Raw genomic sequence first — 26366 nt, forward strand, 5'->3', positions numbered from 1 at the left:
TGATTTTTTAGGAAAGCTCAGAGCTGTTAGCAGTGTCTGAAGGGGACTCAGGACCGCAGCCATTCTAGTCCTGAGGCCAAACTATAAAAAGGAGTGTGCGCAGCAGGCCGGGGATACCGTGGTGCAATAAGAGCCCATCTGGAGCCTCCCTTTGGAAGTTCCACGCTTGTCTCAGGATATTCAGAGCAAACGAAGGGACGCCTGCAAGTCTGCGCAGGCGTACTCGCAATGGGCGGAGTCCTACGGCGGGGGCGGGGCTAGGGGTGGTGCCTTCCCCCGCGCGGGCGGGGCCGAGTGGCCTTCCGCGGGTGTGGCGCCTGAAGCCACCAGCGTCTGAGTGCAGGTATCGTGGCCACCCCTAGGCCTACAAGGCAGGACACTCGGGGCGCGGCGGAGGGGCAGTGCGGCTCGTTCTCAGCTGGACGCGGGAGTAAGTCACATCCGGTAGAGGCGGGGCTCGTGGATCCCGGAAGTGCGGGCAGCGGCTGATTGCCCGCGGTAGCGGCGGCCCCGGTAGGTGAGCGCCGCTGGGGAAGGTCTCGGGCGGCGGCGGGCAGCGGCCTACCGTGCCGGGGGCGTTGCCGGCGAACTCAGAGATGGGTTTCCTGGCCGAAGCCGGCGATTGGGCGCGATGGGCGCGTGACTCCCCGCGGGCCTGCGCCCCTGCAGTGGGGTGGGAGGGATGGACGGTGGGAGGCTGTCCTCGCCGGTCGCCTCAGCCCCGCCCCCTCCCACCTATCCGCTAACGCCACGCAACCCTTCACCCTCTGTAGGAGTACCTTGTGGCCTTTGTGTCATTAAGAGCCTCTTTGCCCCTTGTACGGATTGGGAAACTGAGGCCTGTGTGTATTCTGACTTGCCCCTGCGATATAGTGGAGTTAGAGGGACTCTGGCCTTTGTCTTGCTGGCCTGTATCATTCCCCAGGTTAGCAATAGGTAAGGGTTCTTCCCCTTTCTTCTGGACCCCGACTTGAACTGTCCAGCATGGCTGAGCCATCCTTACTTCTGGGCCTTCCAGGTGTATGGTCCCAGCATGTGCCTGGTTCTGCTTTGTTTCTCCCCTCACAGCCGTTTAGGGGTGTTCTTTCACTTTTTTTTGGTGGGCCAAGACATTCCCAGAGATGTGTTTGAGTTACTGGTAGAGTGGACTATCATCAGGGTCACATTTCTTGAGTCCAGCCTATACCTTGTCAATCAGATTTGGGCTAGCCACCTTGAGCCAAGAAACTTCACGGATACCAGGGCTCCTTCATCGCTCCCTGCATATTTTCCAGGTGTCTCTACCAATAGCGTGCCACTCCACATTCAGTGACTGTCAGTCCTGCAGCTAGAAATGGTGGTGATAGAGGGACTTAGAAGGGAAAGACTCTTCTTTGCTTGGGGCCCAGGGAGGGCCCTGATCTGGGGATTGTGGAACTGAGGGCTGCTGGGTGAAATGGTGGACTCTGAAATGAGTCTTTGTTCTTGGCAGTCATAGTGCCCAGAAAAAAAAAAAAGCCTTTTTCGTAAGATTGTCTTGGAAATCTGGCCCAGTGCCTTTGTAATTTCCATTAAGTAGAAAACATGATGGAGTGCTTCAGTGGGGCTGTTTTCTGTTGCTGTTTTGCCAAGCAGTAGTTCTGATTGCTTGTGTGGCTGTCCTTGCTGGGTACTGTTTTGGGGGTGTTTTACACTGGTTACTGGATATAGAGAACACCTCTGAGTGACTGGTGACCCGTTTACAGAATTGGCTACTATCAACCAATGAGTGGCTGTTAGATTTTTTTTTTTTAACAAAGCAAATGAGTCTTTAACTCTAATACTGCCTTCCAGACGCCTCAGTTGCCCTAATATGTTGGAGCTTAAGAATTATCTGCGGTCATTCTGGTTGAAAATGCAGAGCCCCCATCTCTGGAGAGTCTTGTGATGTTAGCTGGCTGGCGCCCCAGGAGTTTGTTTTTAACACATACACTGACTGGGTGATTCCGGTCTTAATGCATATTTGTAGATTTGCTGGGCCACTGGAGCTTGAGGTGGTCACTCAAGATTCTTGTTGCCTTTTGCTTATTGCTTTGACATGTGCTAGTGTGCCATTAACAGGACTTTGAGATAAATAGACATATGACTCATTCCTGGACACTTTGGCTCGCAGTAGTGGGGTTTTTCCAGTCTGACCAATGAGGTCATTGAGGACCTGTATTAGAGCAGTTGGATTGCTGTTGTGGGTGGTGGGGGTGGGGCTGGGGGGGGTGGGTTGTGTTAGAAGTTTCCTCTTGGGATCTGGAGTTCCTGAAAGGTTCTGATCTGTCCCTACCCAGCTTGCCCTGTGACGCAGGTTTCAGTAATGGCCACAGCCTTTAGGTTGTTGTGCAGGCTTTGGCAGCATGTTCCACAAATCCCTCCCTCCATTCTCTCCTCTTTATACCTGCTTTCCCTGACTGTCTGGAAGACCTTAGATATCAAACAGGTTTGCCTTGATTGAGCTGGAGTTGACAGGTGAGGCCCTGGGGCTTAGGATGGGCTATAGAAGGGAGTCTCCACTGTGAACTTCAAGGTAACTTCAGCTAGGTAGGCCTCTTCATTGAAGACCTGTGAATATTTTAACTCCCACAGCACAGTATCTCCTCCCCAGGTTCACAAGCGGCTGAAGGAGCAGGCTAGGATTGTCACTTTATTTTTCTGCCCCATAAACAACAACTTTGCATTTAATATCTTTGTGAACAGAGGACTTAATGTGCCAGGTACTTTTCTTGTTGCTGTGGTAGAAATACCTGGACACAATCCATCAAAAGGTGAAGGGGGGTATGTCGGTTCATAGTTCCAGGGCACAAGACCCTTCTGGTAAGGGGCGGTGGTGGCGGGAGCTTGAGGTGGCTGATCAGGAGTGTCCCACCACACCTGACCTACTGCCTGGGATCACACCCAGGGCTTCCCATGTGCTGAATAAGCACTCTACCACCTGAGCCAGGCCTTAATTTAAACTGTTTTAAATTTGCCATGACTTGTGTTGTATCCCAGGATGCTGTGTGTCTTGGCGAATGTTTTAGGGAAACTTCAGGAAAAAAGTGTGTCCTGCGGTTGTGTGGAGTGTTCTATAAATTTCAGTGGTCAAGTCCAGTCTGTAGGGAGTGCTGGCCGCTTGTTTTCTGTGTCCTTACTGACGACTTTCTCTTGTCATCAAGGAGGGCAGTTGCACCTGTCACCAGTCTGTTGAAGCCGAGGGTTCTTTTTCTCTCTTCAGATGGAGTTTGAGAATGAGGCAAGTTTAACTAGCTCCCTTTGTGTCAGCTGCACCCTTCATTCTTAATATTATACCTTTAGGTAAGTGGCTTAGCGCCCAATGCCTTGTGTTACAGCTCTTGCTCAGGGTGTAGGGAGGGACCCTCAGCTCTCAGTATTATCTCTCAGCAGCAGCAACTAACTAGCAGCTCTCCCACAGCTCCAGCTCCCTGGTCTCTTGCCTTTTGTAGTTCCTGTTCTTGCTCTTTACAGCTCTTCACCTTCTGCAGTCTGTTCTCCATGTCTGTCACCTTCCCAGCACTTTCCCAGTCCTTCATCTTTGCACTCAGTCTCTGTTTCTGGTTGTAAGAATCTGGTTGAAAGCTGGCGGCCCTGGGAGTTACCTGTTTTTCACGAAGTCTGCTCAGCTCCCTCTACTCTTGGGCAAGGAAGCTTTCTTGGGGCTGTGCTGCAGCATTCAGGGGACAGTACAGGGAGCGAGGAGGTTTCCCAGACTGCTGCTAGAGAGGGAGAGCACACCTTTCTTAGCTGGCCAGTCAGTCCTACACGCTCACTAGCTGCACTAGCTGTCACAGGTTGGAGCAGAGCTCCTCCCTGACTGGGTTGAGGATTTGCTGCTATGAGGTCCCTTGTGATGAAGTCTAGGGTAGTAGCCATGGTCTTGGCTATCTGAAGGGCATCCCTGTGCTGATGTGGCTTCAAGAAACCAAATTCCCCCAAGTAAAGCCTTTGTTGGGGTAGTGGCCTTGACAGTCGGATGGTTCCCTCTGGCCAGAGCAAAGTCCTTGGGGAGTGGCTGGCTTGGGTTTCTTCTGGGAGATTGAAGCTCTGAAAACAGCTTGATTGTCAATTTACAGAATTGTAGAACTGGCGACTTGATTGGCGGCTTATGCAATTTTCACAAAAATGGGCGTTGCTTAAGTTGGCTGTCTCTGGTAAAACTTGAGGAATGGAGGCCACAGTGTTCCTAACAACCCTCCTCAGTCTGGGAGTCAGGGAAGATTGACAGCAGCAGTTTCCACCTCCTCTGCCCTTGCCCAGCCTAGGGCAAGTTGTTCAAGTACCACTCTGGGTAACTGCATATGGGAGTGCTGGGAAGGAGGGTCTAATGGTTGGCAATCAAATTCTACTTACGCCTGACATCATCTGTAATTTAAAGGGAAAAAGTTAAATGACACTTCTAGTAAAGATCTCTTATAAAATAAAATTTTATTTTTCTTTTTTGAGACAGGGTCTCTACATAGCCCTGGCCATTCTGGAACTCACTATGTAGATCAGGCTGTCCTTGAACTCATAGAGATCTGTCTGCCTTTGCCTCTGCCTCTTTGATGCTGGGATTAAAGGAGTCTCCCACCATGCTCACAAGTCTTGTGTTTGAAGTTAGGGTTAGTGTAGTTGACCAAGACTGCCAAGGAACACTGCAACGCAGTGACAAAAGCTGACAATTAGAAAGTGGACAAAGTACTTGAGCAATATTTCTTCAAAGAATATATGAATGACCAAAAGTCCCTAAAAATATGTGTATATCATTAGTCATCAGGGAAATGCAAATTGAAATCCCAGTATAACTCTAGTGTACTTGCTGGGTGATGTTAGAAAGAGGAGAAAGCGTCAGTAGTGGCTCAGTCAGTAGGGTGCCTCCCACTGCAAGCATGAGGACCATGCTAGGGTCCCCAGAGCCCATGTGAAGGCTGGGCATAGTGGCATAGGCCTATGTTGTGTAAGATGGAGACAGGAGACTCTGAAGTTCATTGGTCAGCCCATCTAGCCAAATCAGTTAGCTTCAAGTTCACTGAGAGAGCCTGTCTCAAAAAATAAAGATGGATAGAAGAAAGATGCCCAAGTCTACCTTTAGCGTGCACAAATACACATGCACACACCAATGAGTATATATCACATATACTACATACATACATGTATGTGCATACACCAATAAGAATATGCATCACGTATACCACACGTTCACACACATACATGTGCACATACTAATAAAAATATACATCACATATGCCACACACACACGTACATGTATACTCACTAATAATATATATAACATATACCACAGACACATACATGTACACACACCAATAAGAATATACATCACATATACCATATACTCAAACATACATGTACATATACTGACGAGTATGTATCATATATACCACATTCTTCACACATACATGTGCACATACTAATAAGAATATACATTACATATACCATACACTCACACATACATATATACACACCAATAAGAATATAAATCACAGTCACCACAAACATGTACATGAGTCGCACACTGAGTAAAAATAGGAAGTAAATGTTAATGAGAATGTGGAGAAGTGAAGGCGTGTATGTTTTTTGTGGAATGTGAAGTGGTTTGCCCACTGTAGAAGGCAGCACAGTGATCCCACAACAGGTCACTTACTGTATGACACAGCAGTTCTGTTTCTGTATCTGCATAGAAGAAATGAAAACAGGAACTCGGACAGCCATTTGTGTATGAACACAGCAGCGCTGCTTATGATAGTCAAAAGGCAGCTGCTTCCACAGTGTCTGTGAACTGGAGAGTGACATGGAATGAAGTACATATATCAGGCAGCCAGAGTCCAACAGTCTTACACGGATGAAGCTCAGAGACAACATGCGTGAACTGTGATGCCCAGAGAAGAACAACATTTTGTTTTGGTTTTGAAACAAGGTCTCCCTGTGTAGCCCAGACTGGCTTGGAGTTCACTGAATTCCTACCTCAGCTTCCCAGAGCCCTGGGATTCCAGGCGTGAGCCATCACACCTGACTGGTTTTTCTTTCTAGACTCGTCAGATTCACTGGTGGTTGCCAGGGTCAGGACAGAGGAAAAAAAGTGTTAATATTTAATGGGTGCAGGTGTATCAGTGCGGTGTCATGAAAAGTTCTGGAGACAGATAGATTGGTACCAATGGTTGTACAACAAAGTAAATGTATCTAAATGTCAAAAACCGTACTTCAAAATGGCTAAAACGGGGATGGAAAATGGCTTAGTGTTGTGGTTCTCAACCTTCCTAATGCTGCGTGCGACCTTTAATATACTTACTCGTGTTGTGGTGACTCTTACCGTAGAACTATCATTTTGGTACTGTTTTGAATTGTAATGTAAATATCTGTTAAAGGGGTTGTTACCCACAGGCTGAGAACCACTGGCTTCCTGGGTACTGGCATCTGCCTCAAAGCCTGGAGACCTGACTTTACTGCCCAGGATCTACTTGTTGGAAGGAGAGACCCGACTCCTGCAAGTTGTCCTCTGATCTTCACACACATACTGTGGCACTGTGCACCCACATACATTCACACATTATTAATGAATATAAAAAAATAAAAATGACTAAAATGATAGGTTTTATAAATATTACAGTTAGAGAGTAAAACTTATGGCATGGTTTTAAAATCTTACAGAGCTTTAATATTGAAGGTGGATTTCTTACAGGCAGTACACAGAAGGGTGTTGCTTTTTTATTTTTTTAATAAGTCTTAGAATTATTGTCTTTAAAATTTTTTAAATTTTATTTTATGTGTATAGGTATTTTGCCTGCATGTATATCTATATACTGCTTGTACGCCAGATGCAAAGCATCCATCAGATCCCCTGGGACTAGAGTTACAGATGGCTGTGAGCTGCCATGGGGGTATTGGGAACTGAACCTGTATCCTGTGGAAGAGCAGCTAGCGCTCTTAGTCACTGAGCCATGTCTCCCAGCCCCAGTGTTGCCTTTTGATTGGGCTGTTTACCTCATTCCTGTGAGAGAGGCTCTGCTCTTCCTTTCCCATCAGCCCCACAGTCTTTGTGCTTTTCTCCCATTTTTGTGATTTCTCAGGTGCTGAGTAGATCTCATGGCCTCCTTTTGCTTCTATGTTGGTTTATGGCAGGAACCCTTCTTTTTAGCAGTTGCTTTAAGCATATATAGTGTGCGCTTTTCATTTGTCACAGCTTGTTTCAAGGGCCCTGTGCCTCTTTACCTTCAGGGTTGAACCTTGCACTGCATGTCTGTGCCCTGTCACACCCCACCCCACCCCCACCTCCCCATCTCCTGACCCCTCTACCCCGCGTCATGCTACAAATCCCGTAGTGCTCTGCACAGTTGCATTGTGAGGAGCATAGAACAGAAAGGAGAAATCTGTCTGTTTTGGGGTGTTCTGTGTTCCTCTGGAGCTCTGTCTCCTTGCACATTCGTTCCTAATGTCTTGCGGATTTCTTTGAACATTGCTTGAACATTGCTTGCAGTCTGTCACTTGATGGGTTCTTTCAGCTTTCAGCTAAGGGAAGTCTTTGTTGTTGCTAGAAGCCTCCCCCAGGCCAGTCTCTCAGTTCTTTACAGAAGCTGTTCCAGTGTCCGCTGCTTGCGTTGCTTATGGGAGCTGTCGAGGCCGGTCTTCTGTGCTTTTGTTCTCCATGTTTCTTTCCCACCTCTAGCTGATTTCTTGTCGCTAGGCCTGTGGGGTTTATTGTTCAGTTATTGTACAGATGTTCTGAGGTACCAGGCATTGAACTTTGGGTTCAGTACACTAGGTGAGCACTGTACCACTGAGCTCTGTCCTCAGACAGCAGTTTAATTGTGTTGTGCTCAGCCTACTTTTCTTCATGGTTCTCATTTGGGGATTCATTGTATTTTTCTGGATCTGTGGCTTATAGCTTTCATTTCCAGCCATTAATTCTTCAAACTGTCATCCCATCCCTCTCCCTTCCTCTCCTTTGGGAATTCCGTTATATACACTGAGTGCTTATGGTCATCCCTCAGCATTCCTGCTCTTTTTCTCTTATCATTTCCTCTTCATGGTTCATTTCTGTTTCTGTTTGGAAAGTTGTTTTGTTTTGTTTTGTTTTCCTGCAGAATCTAATCTGCTGATGTCCACTCCAATATACATGTAATCTCATACAGTGTTGGTTTTCCCTGTAGAAATCACCCTTTTTCTTTACATAATTACAGTTCAAGCCTATATTTCCTGTGCTCAACCTTTTAGAGCCTGTGCTTCTTGAACATACCAAATATAAATCGTGTATGTGTGTGTGTATCGCATGAAATACGGTTGCTATGTTAACGTCCTTGCTTGCTAGTTCTGTTACCTATATATTTTATGGGTCCATTTTTATTAGTTGGTATGTGTCCTGTTTTAGTCTTTCTGTGTTAAATTCTGATTGGAGATCAGATGTAAGTTTTACCTAGTTGAATATTTTATTTATACATATTTTTCACATATCTTAGGGTTGGTTGGGGGGAATATTGTTACTTAGAAACAGAACCTTGAAAGCCTGCGTCTAAGCTTTGTTAGCTGCGATTAGACAGCTATTCTCGGAGCTAGGTTTTCCCCACTATGGAGGTAATGTCTTCTGTGGTACTTTAACAGGCTATAAACATGAGGTCTTCCCACATATGCCAGCCACATTAGTGCTGATTCTCTTGACTGGGGCTGACTGGGACCTGGGGGACCTCTGTACATTTTGGGGGTTTCTTTCTATGTAACTCCTGTCCCCATGGTTCTCTGCTCTGTGAATGCTGGCACTCTTGGTTTCCTGGACTCCTAAATCCCTCTTTCTAGCTCCCTATGCCATCTTGGAGTCTGTAAGAGTAAGCTGGGGCCAACTCTAGACTCACTTTGTCCTGTTTCCCTGAGCACCATTCTGCTAAGCTTCCTCACAGCCAATATTTAAAAGCTCTTCTGCACTTATGTTGTCCAGCCTTTTAGTTCTTTGAGGTCATGAGTGCATGTGTGTGTGTGAAATGTAGGGGGATCTACTCTGAAAGTGGAAATCCCTAAGTACTCATTGTGTACTGGTATGTGTTCCACATTTTGGAATGCAGATGTGAGTGATGGGCAGAAAGCTTAGTTTCTTACTGGAGAACTATGCTGTTTTGTTACAACAAATGCTGCATGGTATTTACATAGAACCATAAAAGGGCATGGATTCTTTAGGAGGACTGAGCAAGGAAAACCTCATAGAGATGAGATATTTGAGGGGTAAGGAGGGAAAACAAGGCAGGGCACACATACTGTGAATTCCTGGAGGGCTGCTGTTATTATTTATTGAGTGACTGCAAGTGTGTTTCTGTGCTGCTAGAAGATTAGGCTGGGAGAGTTGGTTGGGATGAGCAGAGCAGTCCATGGGTGGGGGAGGGCTCAGGGCTAGATGGAAAGGAAGTTCTGGGTCAGTTGATCATCATTTGTCAAGCTAAGAAGCACAGATTCGAAACACAACAGCAAGGCACTAGGGAGCCATGGGAAGTTTCAATGGAGGGAGGGAGAGAACTCCTAGAACATTCTCCTGAGGTTTCTGGGCTTGTGGAGGAGGGCTGGGAAGACGGTTCCTTTGGAGCCCACTAAGTTGCTTCTGGAGAGGCTGGTTTGTGACAGTAGCCACCTTCTAGCTTTGATGATGGCTTTCATGGGCCATTCCAGTCAGAGGTGGATATGAGGAAGTTCTCACTCAGTTTCTTGTTTTCTGTGCCTCTCCTGTTATCCTTAGTGAAGCAGTCTGCCTGCTTATGACTCTGCTCATCCCAGAAGTTCCTGGGGCTGGACTTGGCACTGGCCAGAGTAGGCGTTGTAGCCACCCCATATCTTACCAGCCTGGAATGGCCACCTACCGTGATCCCATTGTTGTGGATTTAGAACTGAGGCACCATGGGGCCCAGGCCAGACCTCTATCTTCATCTTTCTGTAAGGGGTGATTGACTGTCTGCTCAGCTTGCTCTGTGTAGCCTAGAGGTGAGGGATGGGAGGAAGGTTGCCTTCACAGCTTTTAGAGACAATCGTTAGGACATAGCAGAAAGGAAGGAAGGAAGCCTGTGTGTGGTCACTGCGCACGGTTTTCTTTCAACTCTTAGCCGCAGGCTAAGGAAGGAAGAGACAGAAGAGGCCCTGCCAAGTGGCTTGGTGTCTCTTTCAGAAACTTGGAAGGACTGGTTGCCTATTCAGACATCTGTTCATGGCAGGTCTATTGACTGACGATGAATATTATTGATCTGGTCAGATCCAGCCGTTCAGTTCCATCACTCTGTTGACAGATGATGTCTCTGGAGGAATCCAAGTACCTGTTGTTAGAGGTGTGCTGAGTGGTAGAGGTATGACTGTGTGACTGTATGACTGGGCATCGTGCCAGCCTAGCCATGGTGAGCCCTGTCCAATAGCAGGGCAGTAGACCTTTCAGGCACTAACATACTTCATTCTTTCTAAAGCCCCCTCTAAGGGAAGAAACTAAGACACAGGGAGATTGTATTACCTGCCAAGACTCCCCAGCCAGTAAAGGCTGCTAGCTAGCTTCCCAGAGGTTAGGTCTGCCTCACAGAGCTGAGATCTGGGGGAGGAATGGCCCTGGGTGATGCTGTGCCCTGGCTATGCACCGTAGCCTGAGTACTGTTAAAGGATTGTGGGCTCCATACTGTGTTTGTTACAGATTGTGTTCTGTTGGGTTCTGAACATAATCTAACAGGCCCTGCTCCTTGGAGGCTGGCTGTAATCTGTCTATAGTAACCATCCTTTATTAAGTTTGTCCCCAGAGCGAGACACTGGTTTACAGTCACGGAACCAAGACATAGGTGTTTAGCCGGGTGTGGTCCCCTCTTTGTCCTACTGAAGATATCACAGCCATAAGGAAGTAGAAGAGTGGGGCTTGGGGTGGTGCAGGCCAGTGTCAGACCTAATGTCAGACTTAGGACAGTCGTCTCCAGGCTTCTTCCTGCTTCGGACAAGAGAATGGAAGGAGGTGACTACCAGGTCCCCAGGGAAGCCAGAGAATGGAAGGAGGTGACTACCAGGTCCCCAGGGAAGCCAGAGGGGCTGAATGGTGATGGAGAGAGGAGGTTCTGAGCTGGAGAATCATCTTAGAGCCTGTGGCAGGGCAGGGATGTCTGGATGGTGCTTCCGGAGACCCAGGAAGCAAGCTTGCTGGGTGGGTATTGAACGCGAGGCCCACTTCTGGCCTGAAGTGGCATTGGGATGACTGACTTTGAGAAAGTGCTGTAAGTAAGTGGTTGCTGGAGGGAGAGAACCTGGGGTTGGGTATCAGCAGTGCTGGAGGATCCAGCAGGTTTGGGAGGGGTCTCTTCAGCACACCTCTGTGCTGTCAACGGAGAGTAAGGAGTCTGCCAGGGACTCAGCATCGCTTGCCTTTGTTGGTGGGGTCCTCAGCCAGCTGGTGACAGCCCAGGTGTGGGCAAGCCTGGTTGATATCAGAAGTCATTCTGGAGGCCCCGCACTTGGCCCACTCCCTCCAGCAATGCCTTACATGGGGCCCTGCCTCAGGCAGAGTTTCTCAGTAAGCCGAAAGAACAGTGGGCTAATTGTGTAAATATTTACATGCAGGAGGCACTTTCTTTCACACAGCCTTATCCTGAGCGATTACATTTCGGCCGGACGTGTCTACGAGCTTTTATCTGTAGACTTGTTCTTGTGGACTTAGCCAGTTGGAGAAAGCCACACCTGATTGCTCTGCTCTGATACCTACCTAGCTGGAGGCCTAGCATGGCTGACAGGCAGCATTTTGTAACCATAGGCGTGAACGTGTTGTGTGTTGAAGTCATTGTGTCCTGTCTAGCACCTTTAGAAATTGTTTGATTCTCATTAAATCCTTCTGGCCCCTTGAGAGCCGGAAGAGAACAGCTGAGTAAGTCCCCAGCAAAGGTTCTGCACATTCGAGTTTAGATGTGTTTTGCTACAAATCTCTGATGTCTTTGGGGACCCGTCACACTTGAGGAAGCCTCCTGCCCCCATCCTAGCATCGCCTAGGAAGAGTGAGAATCTGGGCAGGCAAGGTGGTCAGCAGGTAAAAAACGCTTGTTGCACAAACCTGGTGACCTATTTGATCCCTGAGACACACATAAAAATGACAGAACCAACTCCAGGAAATTGTCCTCTGACCACCCCTCTCACTTGCACACACTAATACAGTTTTTGTTTTTTTTTAAATGAAGATTAGGCCGGGGGCGTTTCTCAGAAGTAAAGCCCTTTCCTAATTTGATGATTCATTTTGGTTTTTATCCTGAGGGGATTTAGGATTGCCCCAGAAACAAATCTCTGAGTTTGTCTGTGAGGGATTATATAGATTAGGTTAATTGAGCTGGGAAGATACATCCTAAATATGGTGGTCCCATCTCTTCGTCCATAGTGTGGATGTCTCATGCTCTTGCCAGCATACCTTCCTACAATGGACCATGTCTGGAGTGAGAGCCAGAACCCCTCCTTCCTGAAGAGCAGTGTCAGGTATTTTGTTTCATTTGTGACATAACTAATACAGCTAATTTGTGTGAGGCCTTGGGTTCCATCCCCAACATGGTAGAAATGGCAATGATAACCAAAGCCCCCACAGAGTTTCTCTTCTATGGCTTATATTCCAGCTTTTCAAATGACAGGGAAGATCCGTTCCACAATGCTGGGTCTCCCCTGGGAGGCTGGGACTCCCTGACTTGGGGCCATGGCTGGAGTCATTCTAGGAACAAGAAGTGGAGCAGGTCAACCAGTGTTTCTGCATTAAGCAGCAGGATTAGGGAGGTTTCCAAGGCAACAGGAGGTAGCTTTGCTATTAGGGTTAGGTCAGGTCTGGTTCACTGTAGCATGCACTTTGTAGGTTGCTATGGTAGCAGTTTCTTCCCGTGCTCTTGGTAGATGGAGGGACTTATGAGAAACTGAGGGGCATCAGTTCTCCTTGCAGTGTGATAGCAGGCTGGCAAGTAATGTTGGCTGGCCGCGGTGAGAGGGGATGAGCCCACAGAGCCTCATTGTAGGGATGAGTTAGGATTGGGCACGCTTGTGCCTTCCTTCTGAGCAGTTCTGCAGTTGCCTCTGCTGGGGTGTGGCCAGAAATAACAGTCTGGTTGGCCTAAATCCACTGGTCCTAATCTGGCTATGACCTCACTATCTGGGTCATATTGTGTTGCTGTTGTTCAAAGCCTGTGGAATGATTTTTGTCAAGATATGAAGTCAAGAAAAGAAGGTGAGGCCAGCAGCAGTGTGGATGGCAGCAGTTGATGCAAGACCCAGGCCATCAGTTCGTCCTTGTGTCCCCATCCCTTCCCCACTAGGAGCATCAGAGCATCCCCCTCCTTCTACGATCTGTCATTCCCATTTGCATGGTCACCAAAGGGCATGGTGTCAGTTTTAGATTACAGACCACAGCCCCTGGGTTTTTTGTGGCCTGTGCATGAAAACTGGGCCTTGTAGCTTTCCTGGGGAGCAGGCAGGCCTGCACAGCCATCACCCTGTCCTGCATTTAGAGTCTGGGGTGCATGACTTTAAAAGGGTTCCATGCTTGGCCTCTGACTTGCGGGCCTGGCCTTCGCACATGACTGTAGCTGAGACCTCTAGTGAAGGTGAAGACTGCAGAGCAGGCAAAGTTAAACCAAGAAAAGTCAGGGATAGGATGGGGGCGGGGAAAGAAACCATGCCTTTTCCCTTCTCAGTGCAGGCTACAGGGGCCCATTTTCAACCCCTCCTGCGCCCCGCCATTACTTTCCCACTCACTGGCAACCTGATCATCTCCGCTGAGGTGTCAGTGTCACCTCCATGAGACCTGTTACCCTGCTGTACCTGCGACACTGCAGCTGCCTCCCCAGCTCCCAGCTCCCTCCTAGATTCTGCAGTGTCCCCCACAGGTCCCTCCCAGCGAAGGAGTGAGCGAGCTCTGCTCCCCCCTGCAGGTCACTCCTGTCCCTCACCTGTGCTCATGTATTCATAAGGTCTGACGGCTTTTTAAAAAGGTGTTTTTAGAATCAAACCAAGTTCTGTAAGAGGAAGAAGAAAGTTTTTTTTTTGTTTTGTTTTTAATGTGTCTACTGAACCAGGCTCATAAAATTCAACGTTCATATTTCCTTCTGGCCCATGAGATAGGACCGTATGGCTCTTGGCATTCAGTAATTGCTCAATAAATGCCTGTTCCTTAAAGGGATGATGGATGCAGGAAGGCTTGAGCAAGTGGGAAGCTGGGCTGTTCTGATTCAGCACCTTGTTGAACTTGTCTTGGCTACCCTGGTGTCTTTCTTCTCTTCCTCCACCCTCGCTTGGCACTTTCTGAATTGCCTCTGAGCAGGTCTGTGCTAGGTACTGGGAAGACAAAGATGAATGCCCAGGTCCTTAGCCATTCTCACATGGCTCCCACTTCCCCTCCCCCAGCAGCCCTCTCCACTGTCCTGGGAGTCATCCAGCATCATGGTGCCACAGTGGTCACAGGAAGGGACGTCTGTGTCAGATCCCTGGCACCAAGGCCTGAGGTGATCGGACTTGTCAGCCCTCTAGAAACTAAAGTCTAAGGACTTGGTCCCTAACTAATGTGCTATACGCCCTGCTCCCCATCCCCAGCCGTGTTACAACCCTGGTGGTTCTAACCATGTTGGCTGGTTGTTGGGAGTTAGGAGTTGTTGCTAGCAGCAGGGACTAGCCACAGGGCCCCAATTTTCAGTAGCTGTTCATGGGCCCTGGGCACGGTAGCTTCCCCTTCTCACCTTTCCCAAACTATGGCCCTGGACAAGTGCTTGTTGCTCTCTGCTTCTCTGGGTGGCTCTGAAAAACAGGTGATACCTGACTTGTGAGAGACCAGCCCCTGTAGTGTCCAGTGGGTGATGCTGTGAGAGTTGTCACAGAACAGCCTGCGCCGGCCTCGACCGGGGATGTGCCGCTCCTGATAGGGACTACCACTAGCCAGGAACAGCAGCCACCCAGGTAAGCAGCACCGGGTTTTGTGGGCTTGTGATCTCTCACTTTTGGCTTGGTCTTCATCACACTCTGTGGGCAGAGCAAGTGTGTCAAAGGGAACATCAGAGGACTGCCCCAGGGACTCGTAGCTCTGCTCAGGGCTTGCTGAATGGACTTCTCTGTGGGGAGAGGTCCTGGCACTGCTGGGGTTGCTACAGGTGGTACTGCTAACCAGCTGTTTGTGTGTGGTTAGCCAGCTACCATCCTACCAGGCTGCCAGTGTCTACTGTTCTTGGCCCCAAATGCAAGAGCAGCAGGCACTGGGCATGGTGGGTGGGGCTGCGCTCCGTGCTGCTGCTGTGACCCAGCAAGTTCTTGGCTGAGCCTCACCGGAGGCCACCACGATCCTGCATAATTTCTGCGGTGTTGAAATCTTTGGCCAGCATTTGTTCTTGTGCTGATCTGGTACGTTGTGTCACTGAACCTGTAAGGGAGCTGCTGCCATTTGGTCCATCTCATTGATGAAGAACGTAGGCTCCAGGAGCTTCCACTGAGACGAGGACGTAGCTGACAAGAGGCAGAACTGGCCTTGTGCTAGGTCTGCATTACTAAGCCAGTACTTCATATGTTTGGGTATTTTCAAGTCATATATATTTTTGAGACTAGACTTGAACTAACTATATAGCCTATGCTGGCTTTGAACTGTTGATCTCTGGCTTCTTCCTCTCTGGAATACTGGGATTTCAAATGTGTGCACCACTGTGCCTGGTTCTATCCTATGCCAGGGATGCATGTTCAACAGACAGGCACTCCACAAACTGAGTTACATTCTCAGGCCTTTTGGGTTTTTGTTTTGTTTTGTTTTTTTTGAGGCAGCACTCATAGAGTCCAGGCTAGTCTTGAACTTTTGGTGTCAGTCTTTCAAGTGCTGGGATTAAGGGCATGGTGGGTCTCAGGACCTTTAAAGTGCTGTTCCTGTTTGCCACAGGCACAGTTGGGTTTAGGTGGAACAATACTGTTTCTCCTCAGCTTTGGTTCAACACGGGGCCTCTTCCTGGTTCTGACTTCTAGACCTGGAATTTGGGGTAGCAGTGTGAAGTATAGACATAGTGCAGGGTAGGATTTTGGCTTCCTTCCTTTTGGGTCTTTTCATTATGAAGAATTTCTCTATAAGAATTTCCTTTCTTCCTCTCACCTATGTGTGTGTGATGTGTCCATATATGTGCAGACACACATACATGTGCATGCATGCATATGTGGGTGTGTGTTCACATATGTGCAGACACACATACATGTGCATGCATGCATATGTGGGTGTGTGTTCACATATGTGCAGACACACATACATGTGCATGCATGCATATGTGGGTGTGGGTCCAAGGTTGATGTTAAAAGTCTTCCTTTATCACTCTCTACCTCATTCATTGTGGCCAGGCCTCTCCGTTTAACCCAGAGCTTACCACAGTGGGCCAGGCTGGCTAGCCAACTGGCTCCTCCATCCCTTGACTCTTATCTGTAGAGCACTGGAATTAGAGGTCGGCAGCCATGCTGAACCTGAGTTCGCATGGGTTCTGGGGATCTAAGTGCCTGGCTGAGGCTGTGTAGGTTACACAGTAGTTCGATGCTCAGAATCTGTTGCACCTGCACGATGCAACAAGTGTGGAGTCATCCTCTTTCCTAGACCAGATCCATCCAGATCCCCAGGATGGAGTCTGGGTTTCTGGGCTCTGTCCCAGCCTATTGGTACTGAGGCTTGGGTGGGGTGGGCACGTATCTCATGATGCCTAGCTGAGCTGATTTAGAGGTGGGGCAATGTGAAACCTTCAGGGGATGATGGCCGGGGCTGCTCCCTACTCAAGTAGCTGCTCATTAGCAGTGTTCATGCTGCTCATTCTTAGAACAGAAAGGAGACAGATCAGGCCTGAACCAGGCTCAGCAAAGGGAGCTTGTCATCAGTGCTCATTACTCTCTCCCTTCACCCAGGGGTGCCATTCCCTTCCCGTTACAGACAGAGAAACTGAGGCCCATAGACGGTGGCCTCTGTCTGATCTTGGCTCTTAGTTCCCAAATGTCTTCTAGGCCGAGTCGTCACCTTGGCTCCCAGGCAAGCTCTAACGAGGGTAGAGAACCCTTAATCTCTGCAGAGCCAGAACTTCTGGAATCTAGCAGCTTTACAATAAGAACACTCAACATGAGTGCTCTAAAACACCTATCTCCTGTCAGTGTGTCTGCTTCCTCCTGGCTGCCCCCAGGCTTGGCTGTGACTTGTCATACAGATGATAGGTGGCCTTTGGGACAGTGACAGGGCAAGGACTGCTGACCCCTGCTCTGTCAGAGCAATTTTCTGCCTGGATCAGTTGGGTTTTTTTCTCTTCTGATTGCCCGTGAAGTTGATTTGATGATTTTTTTTTTTTTCCCATTCCAGTGAGGGCATAGATGTTCTTTCTGTAACCTGTGGGGAGGCCTGCAGTTGCAGAATACTTAGGGAGACCTGAGGTCACTAGAATACTAAATATAACAGGCAGGGACATAGCTGGGCCTGTGGTGTTGAGGCCTGTAAAGCCCTTTGGTGGGGAGTGGGGGAGTGGGGATGGGTGTTTAAATCAGGTTCAGACAAAAGTAGTCATGTACCAAGGTCTGGGTACCAAATTTAGTCTGTATCCCTGCAGCCTGGCCCCTCTCTCATCTTTTCCAGCCAGCTCCATGCCATCTTGTGCTGTGACTGCCAAGTAGTTTTACAGATTTCTCATCTGTCTTAGGGTTTGGGGGACAGAAATGACTGGGGCTTCATCAAGGTGTTCCCAGAGACCCTCGTGTCTCCTTGGGCCCCTCCTGCAGAGGTATTAAATTGGGTATTGCTTTGTGTTTGCAGGAGAAGATGGAGGGGCTGAAAGACAAGACCCTGCAGGAGCTGGAGGAAATGCAGAATGACCCAGAAGCCATTGCCCGGCTAGCCTTGGAGTCTCCTGAGGTACAAGGAAGCTGGCAGATGCTGCCGCTGTTGCTGGTTCTTTTGCTCCTCTTCTTCTTCCTCCTTCTCTTTCTTCTTTAAGTAATTGGTCACTTAGGGTCCCTTAACAAATTTATTTCTTTTACTGTGTGTGTGTGTGTGTGTGTGTGTGTGTGTGTGTGTGTGTGAGTGGCATATATATGAATGTGCACTGGTGTGTGCAGGAACCCAGAGAGGTCATCAGAAGATGCTGGACTCCCTGGAACTAGAGTTACTACTGTGAGCTGCCATGTGGGTGCTAGGAATTGAACCCTGGTCCTCTATAAGTGCAATCAATACTTTTAACTGCTAAGCCATATCTCCAGCCTCACTCAGGTCTTTTAAATTTTTATTACATTTATTTAGTGTGTTTGTGTGTAGTGTATATGTGTATAGTGTGTATGTGTGTGTCTGTCTATGTGTGTGTCTGTGTCTGTGTGTGCCAGGTATAACTTGCAAGAAACGATTCTTTCTTTCTACCATAGGGCCCCAGAGATTGAACTCATGTTGTCAGCTTGTTGGCAAGGGCCTTTACCCACTGAGCCATCCCACCCACCCTGACAAATGCTTGTCAAGGATTCATGCTTAGCAGGAGCTTGAGCCAGGATTCACCTGGTGCTGTGAATTTTACCTTGGCTTTTACTAGGGCAGCCCTGAGGTTTCAAGCCAGGGCCTGGGTCCTCTAGGAGCCCTGGGAATGATAGGGAGTGCTGGGTCCACCTTGGACTAGGACAGCCAGGGACCCAACTGGCCCAGGAGTCTTCATAGCGTTCCAGCGTGGGCCTAGAGACAGCTCCCTCATGCACTAGGGAGAGGGGGGGCATCTTCCCCCACAGTGATATGCTCACTCATGTTTCATAGTGTTCTCCACTGCAGCCAGCACCCCACCTCTCAGCTTCCAATCACAGGGCCCTTACCACCCTGCTATCTTTACAGAGCTTGACTCGGCCCTCACTGTCATTATTTCCTGTGACCTTCCTGTGAGCTGGAGGTCAGGTGACTCGATGTGGCCACTCAGCTAGAAATACCCATAGGTACCCCCAGAGCAGCTGCAGCTGGTCCTTGGCCTGGAAGCATCTGTTTGAGGGAGGGGCGGGAGCACAGTAGGCTCCTCTGATGGTCACTCACGTGTGCCCTTTTTCCTGATGAGCAGACGTGACGTGTGCTCTGTGAATTCACTGTGTTAAAGAACAGGCAGTTGTCCAGTTAGCATCCCGGTCAGCCTCCCTGGACCCTTACCCCTGCTTCATGGGTGCACATGGTCCTGTATCCACCTCTGCTGTGCTTTCTGCTGCCACCTGCTCCCCCACCTGCTCCCCAGCCCTGCTCAGGCGTCTCTGCTGGATTGGAGATGACCCAGGGTTGGGTTGGAAAGGCCTCCTCACGGCAGGGAGTAGGAGAGGTCTTTGTGTGACTCACCTTGCAGCCCTGAGGTTGGATGGCCTGGTTTCAGCAGCATAGGAGCAAAGTCACGCACAGCTGAGTGTCCCTTACCACAGGTTCCTGGGGTGTAAGCTTTGCAGATTTCCTACGTCTTGGCCCTTGAAATGTTTTGCATAGATTTACTAGTTAGATATCCACAATATAAAAAAACCCACAAATTCCAAGACATTCTGAAATCCAGAATTCCCTGAGTGTCACGTAGGCTTTTTGAAATCTAGAACAAGAGTGTCACTGATAGCTGTCTCTGCATCTTAGATTTTGTGTTGCTGGATGTTTGCCATTGAACTCCAAGGGTCTCCTCTTTTTATTGTGTCCTATCTCTGTGCACACACATATCTGTGCATGAATGCCACATCACAAGTGTGGAGGTCAAAGGACAGCTTTCAGGAGTTGGTTCTCTCCTACCATTTGGAGCCAAGGGTTCAAACTCAGGTCAGTCAGGCTTAGCAGCAAGCATCTTTGCTTACTGAGCCATCTTTTTAGCCCTAAGTATTTCTTCAGCCAACAGTGAGCAACAGGATGGTAAGGGGTTCCTAGTCTTGTCCCTGAAGGGAGTGGAGCTCAGCAAAAGCAAGCCCAGCTCTTGGGAGTTCATTGCTTCCAAGCTGAGCAAGCCTTCAGCCCTATGGAAAAGCACAACCTCCCGGAGATGTAAGGGATGCAGCTTCCTGGCCAAGGGCAGATTGAACCTTCTCTGTAGCCATGTTTGAGCAAATGAGTTGAATTCTCTGAGGGGAAAAAATACTCACTGTGGGACAGACAGAAACAAAGTAAGGCAAGCTACTTACTCTCTCAGAAAGCCTTTAGCTGTCTGTCTGTCTATCTGTCTGTCTGTCATAGCTGTAAGGCAGTAATTGTGTCATGTGGGGCTGGCAGAAGAGAAAGGTGGTGGGAGTGTTCATCTCTGTAGAGAGGGAGCTGTGCAGCTCTCCTGGCCTCATAGGGTGTTAGTAAGAGATGGGCTCCAGGGTAGGGAGAGGGTGGCACAGCACAGATGTAGTGCTTCAGACCCAGGGAAAAGCCGTGGACAGGTAAGGATGCCAAGGGTGTGGCCAGGAAGGGCAGGCCCTACACTCAGAGGTGGCCACACAAGTGTCCCTGGCGTTTTCTTTCCTTTTCTTTTTTAACACTGTATTTTTTGTTATATGTATAGGCATGTCTGGTGTGGGTTTGTGCATGTTTGGTGCAGTGCCTTTGGAGGCCAGAGAGTCTGTTAGATCCCCTGGAGCTGAAGTGGCAGATGGTGTGAGCCACTTGACGTGGGTCCTGGGAACTGAACTCGGATTCTTTAGATGAGCAGTATGCGTTCTTAATTGTTGAGCCGTCCTCCAGCCACCTTGGCTAACAGTCACACATAGCAGTTTCTCTGCTCCTGTGCCAGTGAGCTTGTCCAGGGGCTCAATGGCGTTTCTGGCTGGACAGCAGGCAGTCCAGGTAAAGGGGTTCTAACCCTGAGCCCGGACTCCCTTGTCTGTGCAGGAGGTAACTGGCAGCACTCCTCTTTCCAATAGGCTGCAGCCTGCTGTAACTACAGGGCTCGAGGCCCTGAGCAGGGGTCAGAGCAGGGTGGCTCTTCTGGAAACCCCTTGTCCAGGATGCCCCCTGGCTTCCTGGGGCTGTTCTAGTGGGAGCCCATCTGGCCTGGTGTGCCACATGCTGGCCAAGGTGGAAGGAGAAGCTCTGTGTTGTTGATCCCTTCGGTCCCCGTGGAAGCTGGCCCTGACCTGTTCCCTAACTTCTGTGGCCAGTGCTGAGCCCCCTCTGCTGGTGCCATGTGGTACTGCGATGCGATGGTGGCCCTGTCTCCAGCTCTCCTTTCGGTGAAGCAGATGGTAGCCCGCTGGGCAAGGTTCCAAGGCTGCTTCTGCCTGACTGGCAGTTAACAAGGGGCCTGCATGAGGGCTCCATTTTGCTGGCTAGGGAAGCATTTTCAGCAGGCAGCATTGAGGGACTATCTATAGCTCTGTGGGCTGTTTGACCTGGGAGGCGGGGATATCTGTCCTGCTCAGTGGCTTGGGCTACAGGGCCTCCCTCCCTAATACCTTTGGGACCTCAGATATTTCTAGCTTCTGGTCTGGCCTGGGTCACCTTCATTCTCCCTAGCAGCCTCTCATGTGTATGCATGCATGGTGTGTGTGTCCATGTGTCTTTTTCACTTGGGGCTAATGGTGGGGACTCTGGGTTTCATCCCTCCCACTGGAGTGGTCTCCTTCAGCTGTGGCCTGCACAGCACAGAACCACTTGCAGGTACTTGTCTATTGGGAAGCCGTGGTTAGGTGGTTAGCCTTGCTGCCTGTTTCCCATGTGTCATTCTCACAGGCTCTCCGGATCAGGATGTGGTGAGGTACCTGGGTCACAATGCCTGCATAGCCTTTAAACCCAGGCTTCTGTGACTGGTTGAGGGCTGAGCGCCAAGCTGAGCAGTGAGTCCAGGAGCACCCCCTGCTGGAGGCTGACCAGTTACAGTTAAGCTCATTGTCAGTTGTCCTGCTTTCCTTAGGTTCAGGACCTGCAGTTAGAACGAGAGATGGCACTGGCCACGAACCGGAGCCTGGCAGAGCAGAACCTGGAGTTCCAAGGTCCCCTGGAAATCAGCCGCTCTAACCTCTCAGACAAATACCAGGAGCTGCGGAAGCTTGTGGAGCGGTGCCAGGAGCAGAAAGCCAAGCTGGGTAGGGACAGCCGACCACAGACAAGCACTCTGGCCATCTCCCCTGCTGATTGATACTTCTGTTCAAAGGAGGACGAGGGAGGCAGCTGGAATACTAAGGATGCTTAGATACCCAGAATCGGAGAGGGCCAGCAGCCATTGTAGCCACTGTGCTTTGCATGTTTTTACATGATAATAAGCAAATAAGCAAAAGTGTAGGTACTGTAGTTAGTCTAAATGTTTGAGTATTTATATTTATTGTATACCCTGGTGATAATTTTCATAGTATTAAAAATGTCCTGAACTTACTATTTTTATAGATGAGGAAAACAAGGCTGGAGCCGGCCGAGGGCTTGCCTGAGGTCATCCCACCAGAGTGAGATGGAGTTGGGATTTGCAAGCATAGCCTTTAAGAGCTGAGCATCTCTCTAGCCCTGGAATGGGATTTGAATCTAGGCAGTCAGTATGTTTCACTGCCTCTGCCAACTTAGCCCCGAGCCTTGCAGAGCTGACCTAGGCCCTGTGAGGTAGGAAGGCTTCCTGGATGGCTGTGCCCTTGGCAGCTGCTTGGCCAAGACCTGAGCTTGTCCCTCAGCTCCTCTTCACCAAGATGGTGAACGCCTACATGAACCAAAAGGACCCCACAGAACCAGCTGCAGGGACTCTCTCTCCACTGGGGCCTGTTGTGGCTGAGTCCTGAGTGCTCACAGAACCAGCAGCAGGGACTCTATCTATAGTGGCTAGGCCCAAGCACACAAAGGGCATGTCACATGTCTTCCCTGAAATCAGGGTCCTCAGCTTTAATTAAAGCAGTGCTTTTGAAATGTCGACCTCTCTGCCCTTCCTTCCAGAGAAATTTTCCTCGGCACTGCAGCCTGGGACCTTGTTGGACCTTCTGCAGATCGAAGGCATGAAGATCGAGGAGGAGTCTGAGGTGAGGTGGGGAGTGGCATCCTAATCCCTTGAACGGTGGTGGGCCTCGGAGTCAGGTCTCAGGTGAGACCAAGAACCATAGAGCAGAAGGGTTTGGAGTGCGGCTTGAGTAGATGGCACTGGGGTGCTGGTAGACACACTGATGGCAGGACAGGATAGGAACACGTTCTAAGGCCCCGGTAAACACTTGAAAGCAGCCAGCACTCTCTTCTGTGTCAACAGTCTGTTTTCCTGTACACATGCTTATGATAATATATAGTGTGTAAAGCAGGCTCAGTGAGAGCTTGACAACAGCAACCACAGGCTGGGGAGGTAGTCCAGGGGACAGGGTGCTTGCTACACAAGCATGCCGACCTGGCTTTGACCCCCACACCCATGTAAAAATCCAGGCAAAGCTGTGCATGCTCGCCTTTCCAGTGCTGGGTGGGCGGGAGTCACAGGCAGACCCCTGGGGTTTCTGCAGGCAGTCTAGATGAATTGGTGAGCTTGGAATAGACTCTGTCTCAGGAAAGAAGGTGAACAGTGCCTGAGCAATGATACCTGACGGTGGCCTCTCCACTCCACATGTATACGTGTGCGTGTTCACCCTTACTCATGTGTGTTCATACATGCAAACATACACATACGTGAACAGGAAGTAATAATAGGCCAGTTATAACAGTATCTTATAACGAAAGTTACTTAAAACTTACAGATTATTTCTGGAAATTTCCATGCAGTGTTTTTGGACCATCAGAGGATCTCTAGTATCTGAAATCATGGTTAAGGGGGCTTTACCACATCAGGACCCCAGTTGAATCAGGAATGAGTGACCGACAGGAGGCCCAGGGAGCTCACACATCTGGATAGGTGGTGTTACAGAGCTAGGCCCTCTCCTGGGCTCTCTCTGCTGTCTCCTCCCTCTGGATGTGCCTTTTATGTCAGTGGGCAGAGACATCTTTGTGTTTTGGGTGCAGCGCAGGGGCCGGCATACTAGTCACTAGCATAGGTCCAGAACCAGACTTGTGTGACCACCAAGGACCTAGCACGGTGCTGGGTAGGGGACAGTGTGACCGTGGAAGACATGGTCCTGCTGTTAAGGAGCTGGCATTTTGGTGAGGGAGCCACTCTGAATGGGGGCCAGGGAAGGCTGCGGAAGGCCTCTGTTGTCAACAGTTCTTGTGTCCTGTAGGCCATGGCTGAGAAATTCCTGGAAGGTGAGGTGCCGTTGGAAACGTTCTTAGAGTCCTTTTCCTCCATGAGGACACTGCTGCACCTGCGTCGAGTCCGCGTAGAGAAGCTCCAGGACGTGGTGAGGCGGCCTCGAGCTTTGCCGGAGCTGGCTGGAGATGTCCCTCCAAAGCGCCCGCCACCCCCACGCCCAGTACCCCAGGCGACACCGCCTGAGACTGAAGAACAGCCTCCACAGCCCTCTGTAGTGACTCCCTACCCTTTGCCCTACAGCCCATCCCCAGGCTTGCCTGTGGGCCCGACAGCCCAGGGAGCCCTGCAGCCAGCCCCCTTCCCTGTGGTGGCCCAGCCTTCCTCCTATGGTGGGCCTCTGGGTCCTTACCCATCACCTCATCCAGGACCCAGGGCCATGGTGGGTTACTCTTGGTCTCCACAGAGGAGTGGCCCGCCCCAGCCTGGCTATCCTACGGCTCCAACTAGTACCTCTGGTCCAGGGTACCCCTTAGTGGGGGGCCGAACCCCTGGTCCTGGTTATCCTCAGCAGTCCCCCTACCTCCCGTCAGGAAACAAACCTCCCTACCCAACACAACCTCAGCTCCCGGGCTTCCCAGGACAGCCCCAGCCTCCTGTGCCCCCTCAACCTCCATACCCTCCTGGGACAACCCCTTCCTATGGCTTCCACCCTCCAGGGCCTGCCTGGCCTAGGTATTAGTCCTGGTCTGTGTCCACCTTCTTCCTTCTACCTGCACCACAGCCTTTGGCCTCCATTTGCTGAGATTTGAGGTTAACACTGGACGTGGTGGTGATGCGCCCTGAAACGCTGGGACACACAGAAGCCCCGAGCCTCGAGTTGGAAGCACATAGGCCTCCTGAAAGGCCCTGAAGAGTGCAGCATGAGTCCTTCTGGGAGCTCCTTCTGCCAGGGACTGCTCAGCACATCCTGAGTGGCCTGCTGGGAGCCCAGGGCTCTCTGGTGTCTGCATGAACGGGTGTGTTCATGTCTTTGCATAGCTACCTGCGCTTGATCCCTGACAGCTGAACCAATGTAGAATAATCTTGATGCAGGGTGACCCTGGGTCTCGGACCCTGCTCATCCAGGCTGTCCCTTGGAGCTTGGTATGTTTGATGTGGAATCACATGCCAAGTGATGACAGAGTTCTGTCTGTCCACTAAAGGATGCTCTACCTTATTTACCACGGTCGGGTCGTAGGAAGGAACAGTTACGAAAAGTGGACTTTGATTCCTGAAAGCCATATTTTAGCTGCCGTGCCAATGTCAGGCAAGCGTGTCCTACGTGCTGGCAGAGACCATAGCAGCAGTGGTATGGTGAGAGAGCTGGGGATGCCAAGGGAAACCCAGGCCTCAAATTGTATGGTTGGACGTCCTAGAGGTCACCCTGGAGCCCCGGGCTGGAGTGGAGGACCAGGGTTACCTCCCAGCCACTTTTCACTCCTAGGGCCCTCCACTTCTGGCTGGCTCTTTCTGAGGTTCACCCACCCCTCCACTCCTTTAGTGCCTTGAATCTTATTTGCTAGCAGCCCCCTTTCTCTTGTTTATCTCCTTCCTTTTCCCAGTGTCCCCGCAGAACAGACACCAGACAGAACACCCCCATGGTGCTTCCCAGACATCATCACTACATTGGGGTTGGTTTCTCTACACTCTCATTCTCAGAATGTAAAGGGTAGGGACTGTGAGTGCAGCCCCGGCTCTGGGTGGGCTGGAGCCTGCTTAGTAATGAAAGTGACTACACTAGTCTACAGGGGTTGCAGCAGGTGATGCATCTGTGTGGCTGGTCCAGATGTAAATCAGGTCTCAGGGCGGACCCTGGAGCTGCTACGGGTTAGGAAATTGTATGTGCCTTGAAACATCCCTTGCCTGGGTACCCAGCCTCTGGTGGGCCAAGGTGCTGGGGGTCAAGGAGGAACCCCATCTTCTGGTGCCACTCTGCCCACCGGCCACGGGTGCATTACCACATCTGCTTGCTTCTCCTAAATTATTTATAGCGTGGAATCACTAATGGCATCTGTGAGACTGCTGCTGAACTGGATAATGACTGCCCATTTGTTTGTGCAATTGCCACAATAAATGTTGATGAGTTCCGTGGTCTGTGGTGTCCATGATGAGTTTGAGAGCAGGTAGGCCACCACCTGTGGGGTGGTGACTTCTGCAGCCTTAGTCTGTAGAGCACCTTCCATCGGTGGCCACCTCTTGATTCCCCCCACCCTCCCACTCCACGTCTTCCTAGGGTTTGGCTCTTTCTACTTTCTTTTCTGTGGTTTTCCTTGGCTGTTTCTTGGAGCCTACAATGCT

At 49.9% G+C, this 26366-nt stretch overlaps 1 protein-coding gene across 9 annotated transcripts; it reads left to right on the forward strand.

Annotated features, from left to right (window-relative positions):
• The first annotated feature begins 268 nt into the window (after window positions 1–268).
• On the forward strand, window positions 269–26162 carry Vps37c (vacuolar protein sorting 37C). 9 transcript variants are annotated; one of them, NM_001361958.1, is made up of 5 exons: window positions 269–517; window positions 17744–17842; window positions 21804–21975; window positions 22805–22887; window positions 24058–26162. In NM_001361958.1, the coding sequence occupies exons 2-5, from the start codon at window positions 17750–17752 to the stop codon at window positions 24766–24768; spliced, it is 1059 nt and encodes a 352-aa protein (NP_001348887.1). In that variant the 5' UTR covers window positions 269–517; window positions 17744–17749; the 3' UTR covers window positions 24769–26162. The 9 variants fall into 9 exon arrangements, with proteins under 9 accessions (NP_001348887.1, NP_852068.1, NP_001348889.1 ...); NM_181403.3 differs by having other exon boundaries at window positions 269–513; NM_001361960.1 differs by having other exon boundaries at window positions 269–513; window positions 24129–26162.
• Window positions 26163–26366: the final 204 nt, after the last annotated feature.

This window comes from Mus musculus, chromosome 19 (assembly GCF_000001635.26).
Source record: "Mus musculus strain C57BL/6J chromosome 19, GRCm38.p6 C57BL/6J".
NCBI lineage: Eukaryota > Metazoa > Chordata > Mammalia > Rodentia > Muridae > Mus > Mus musculus.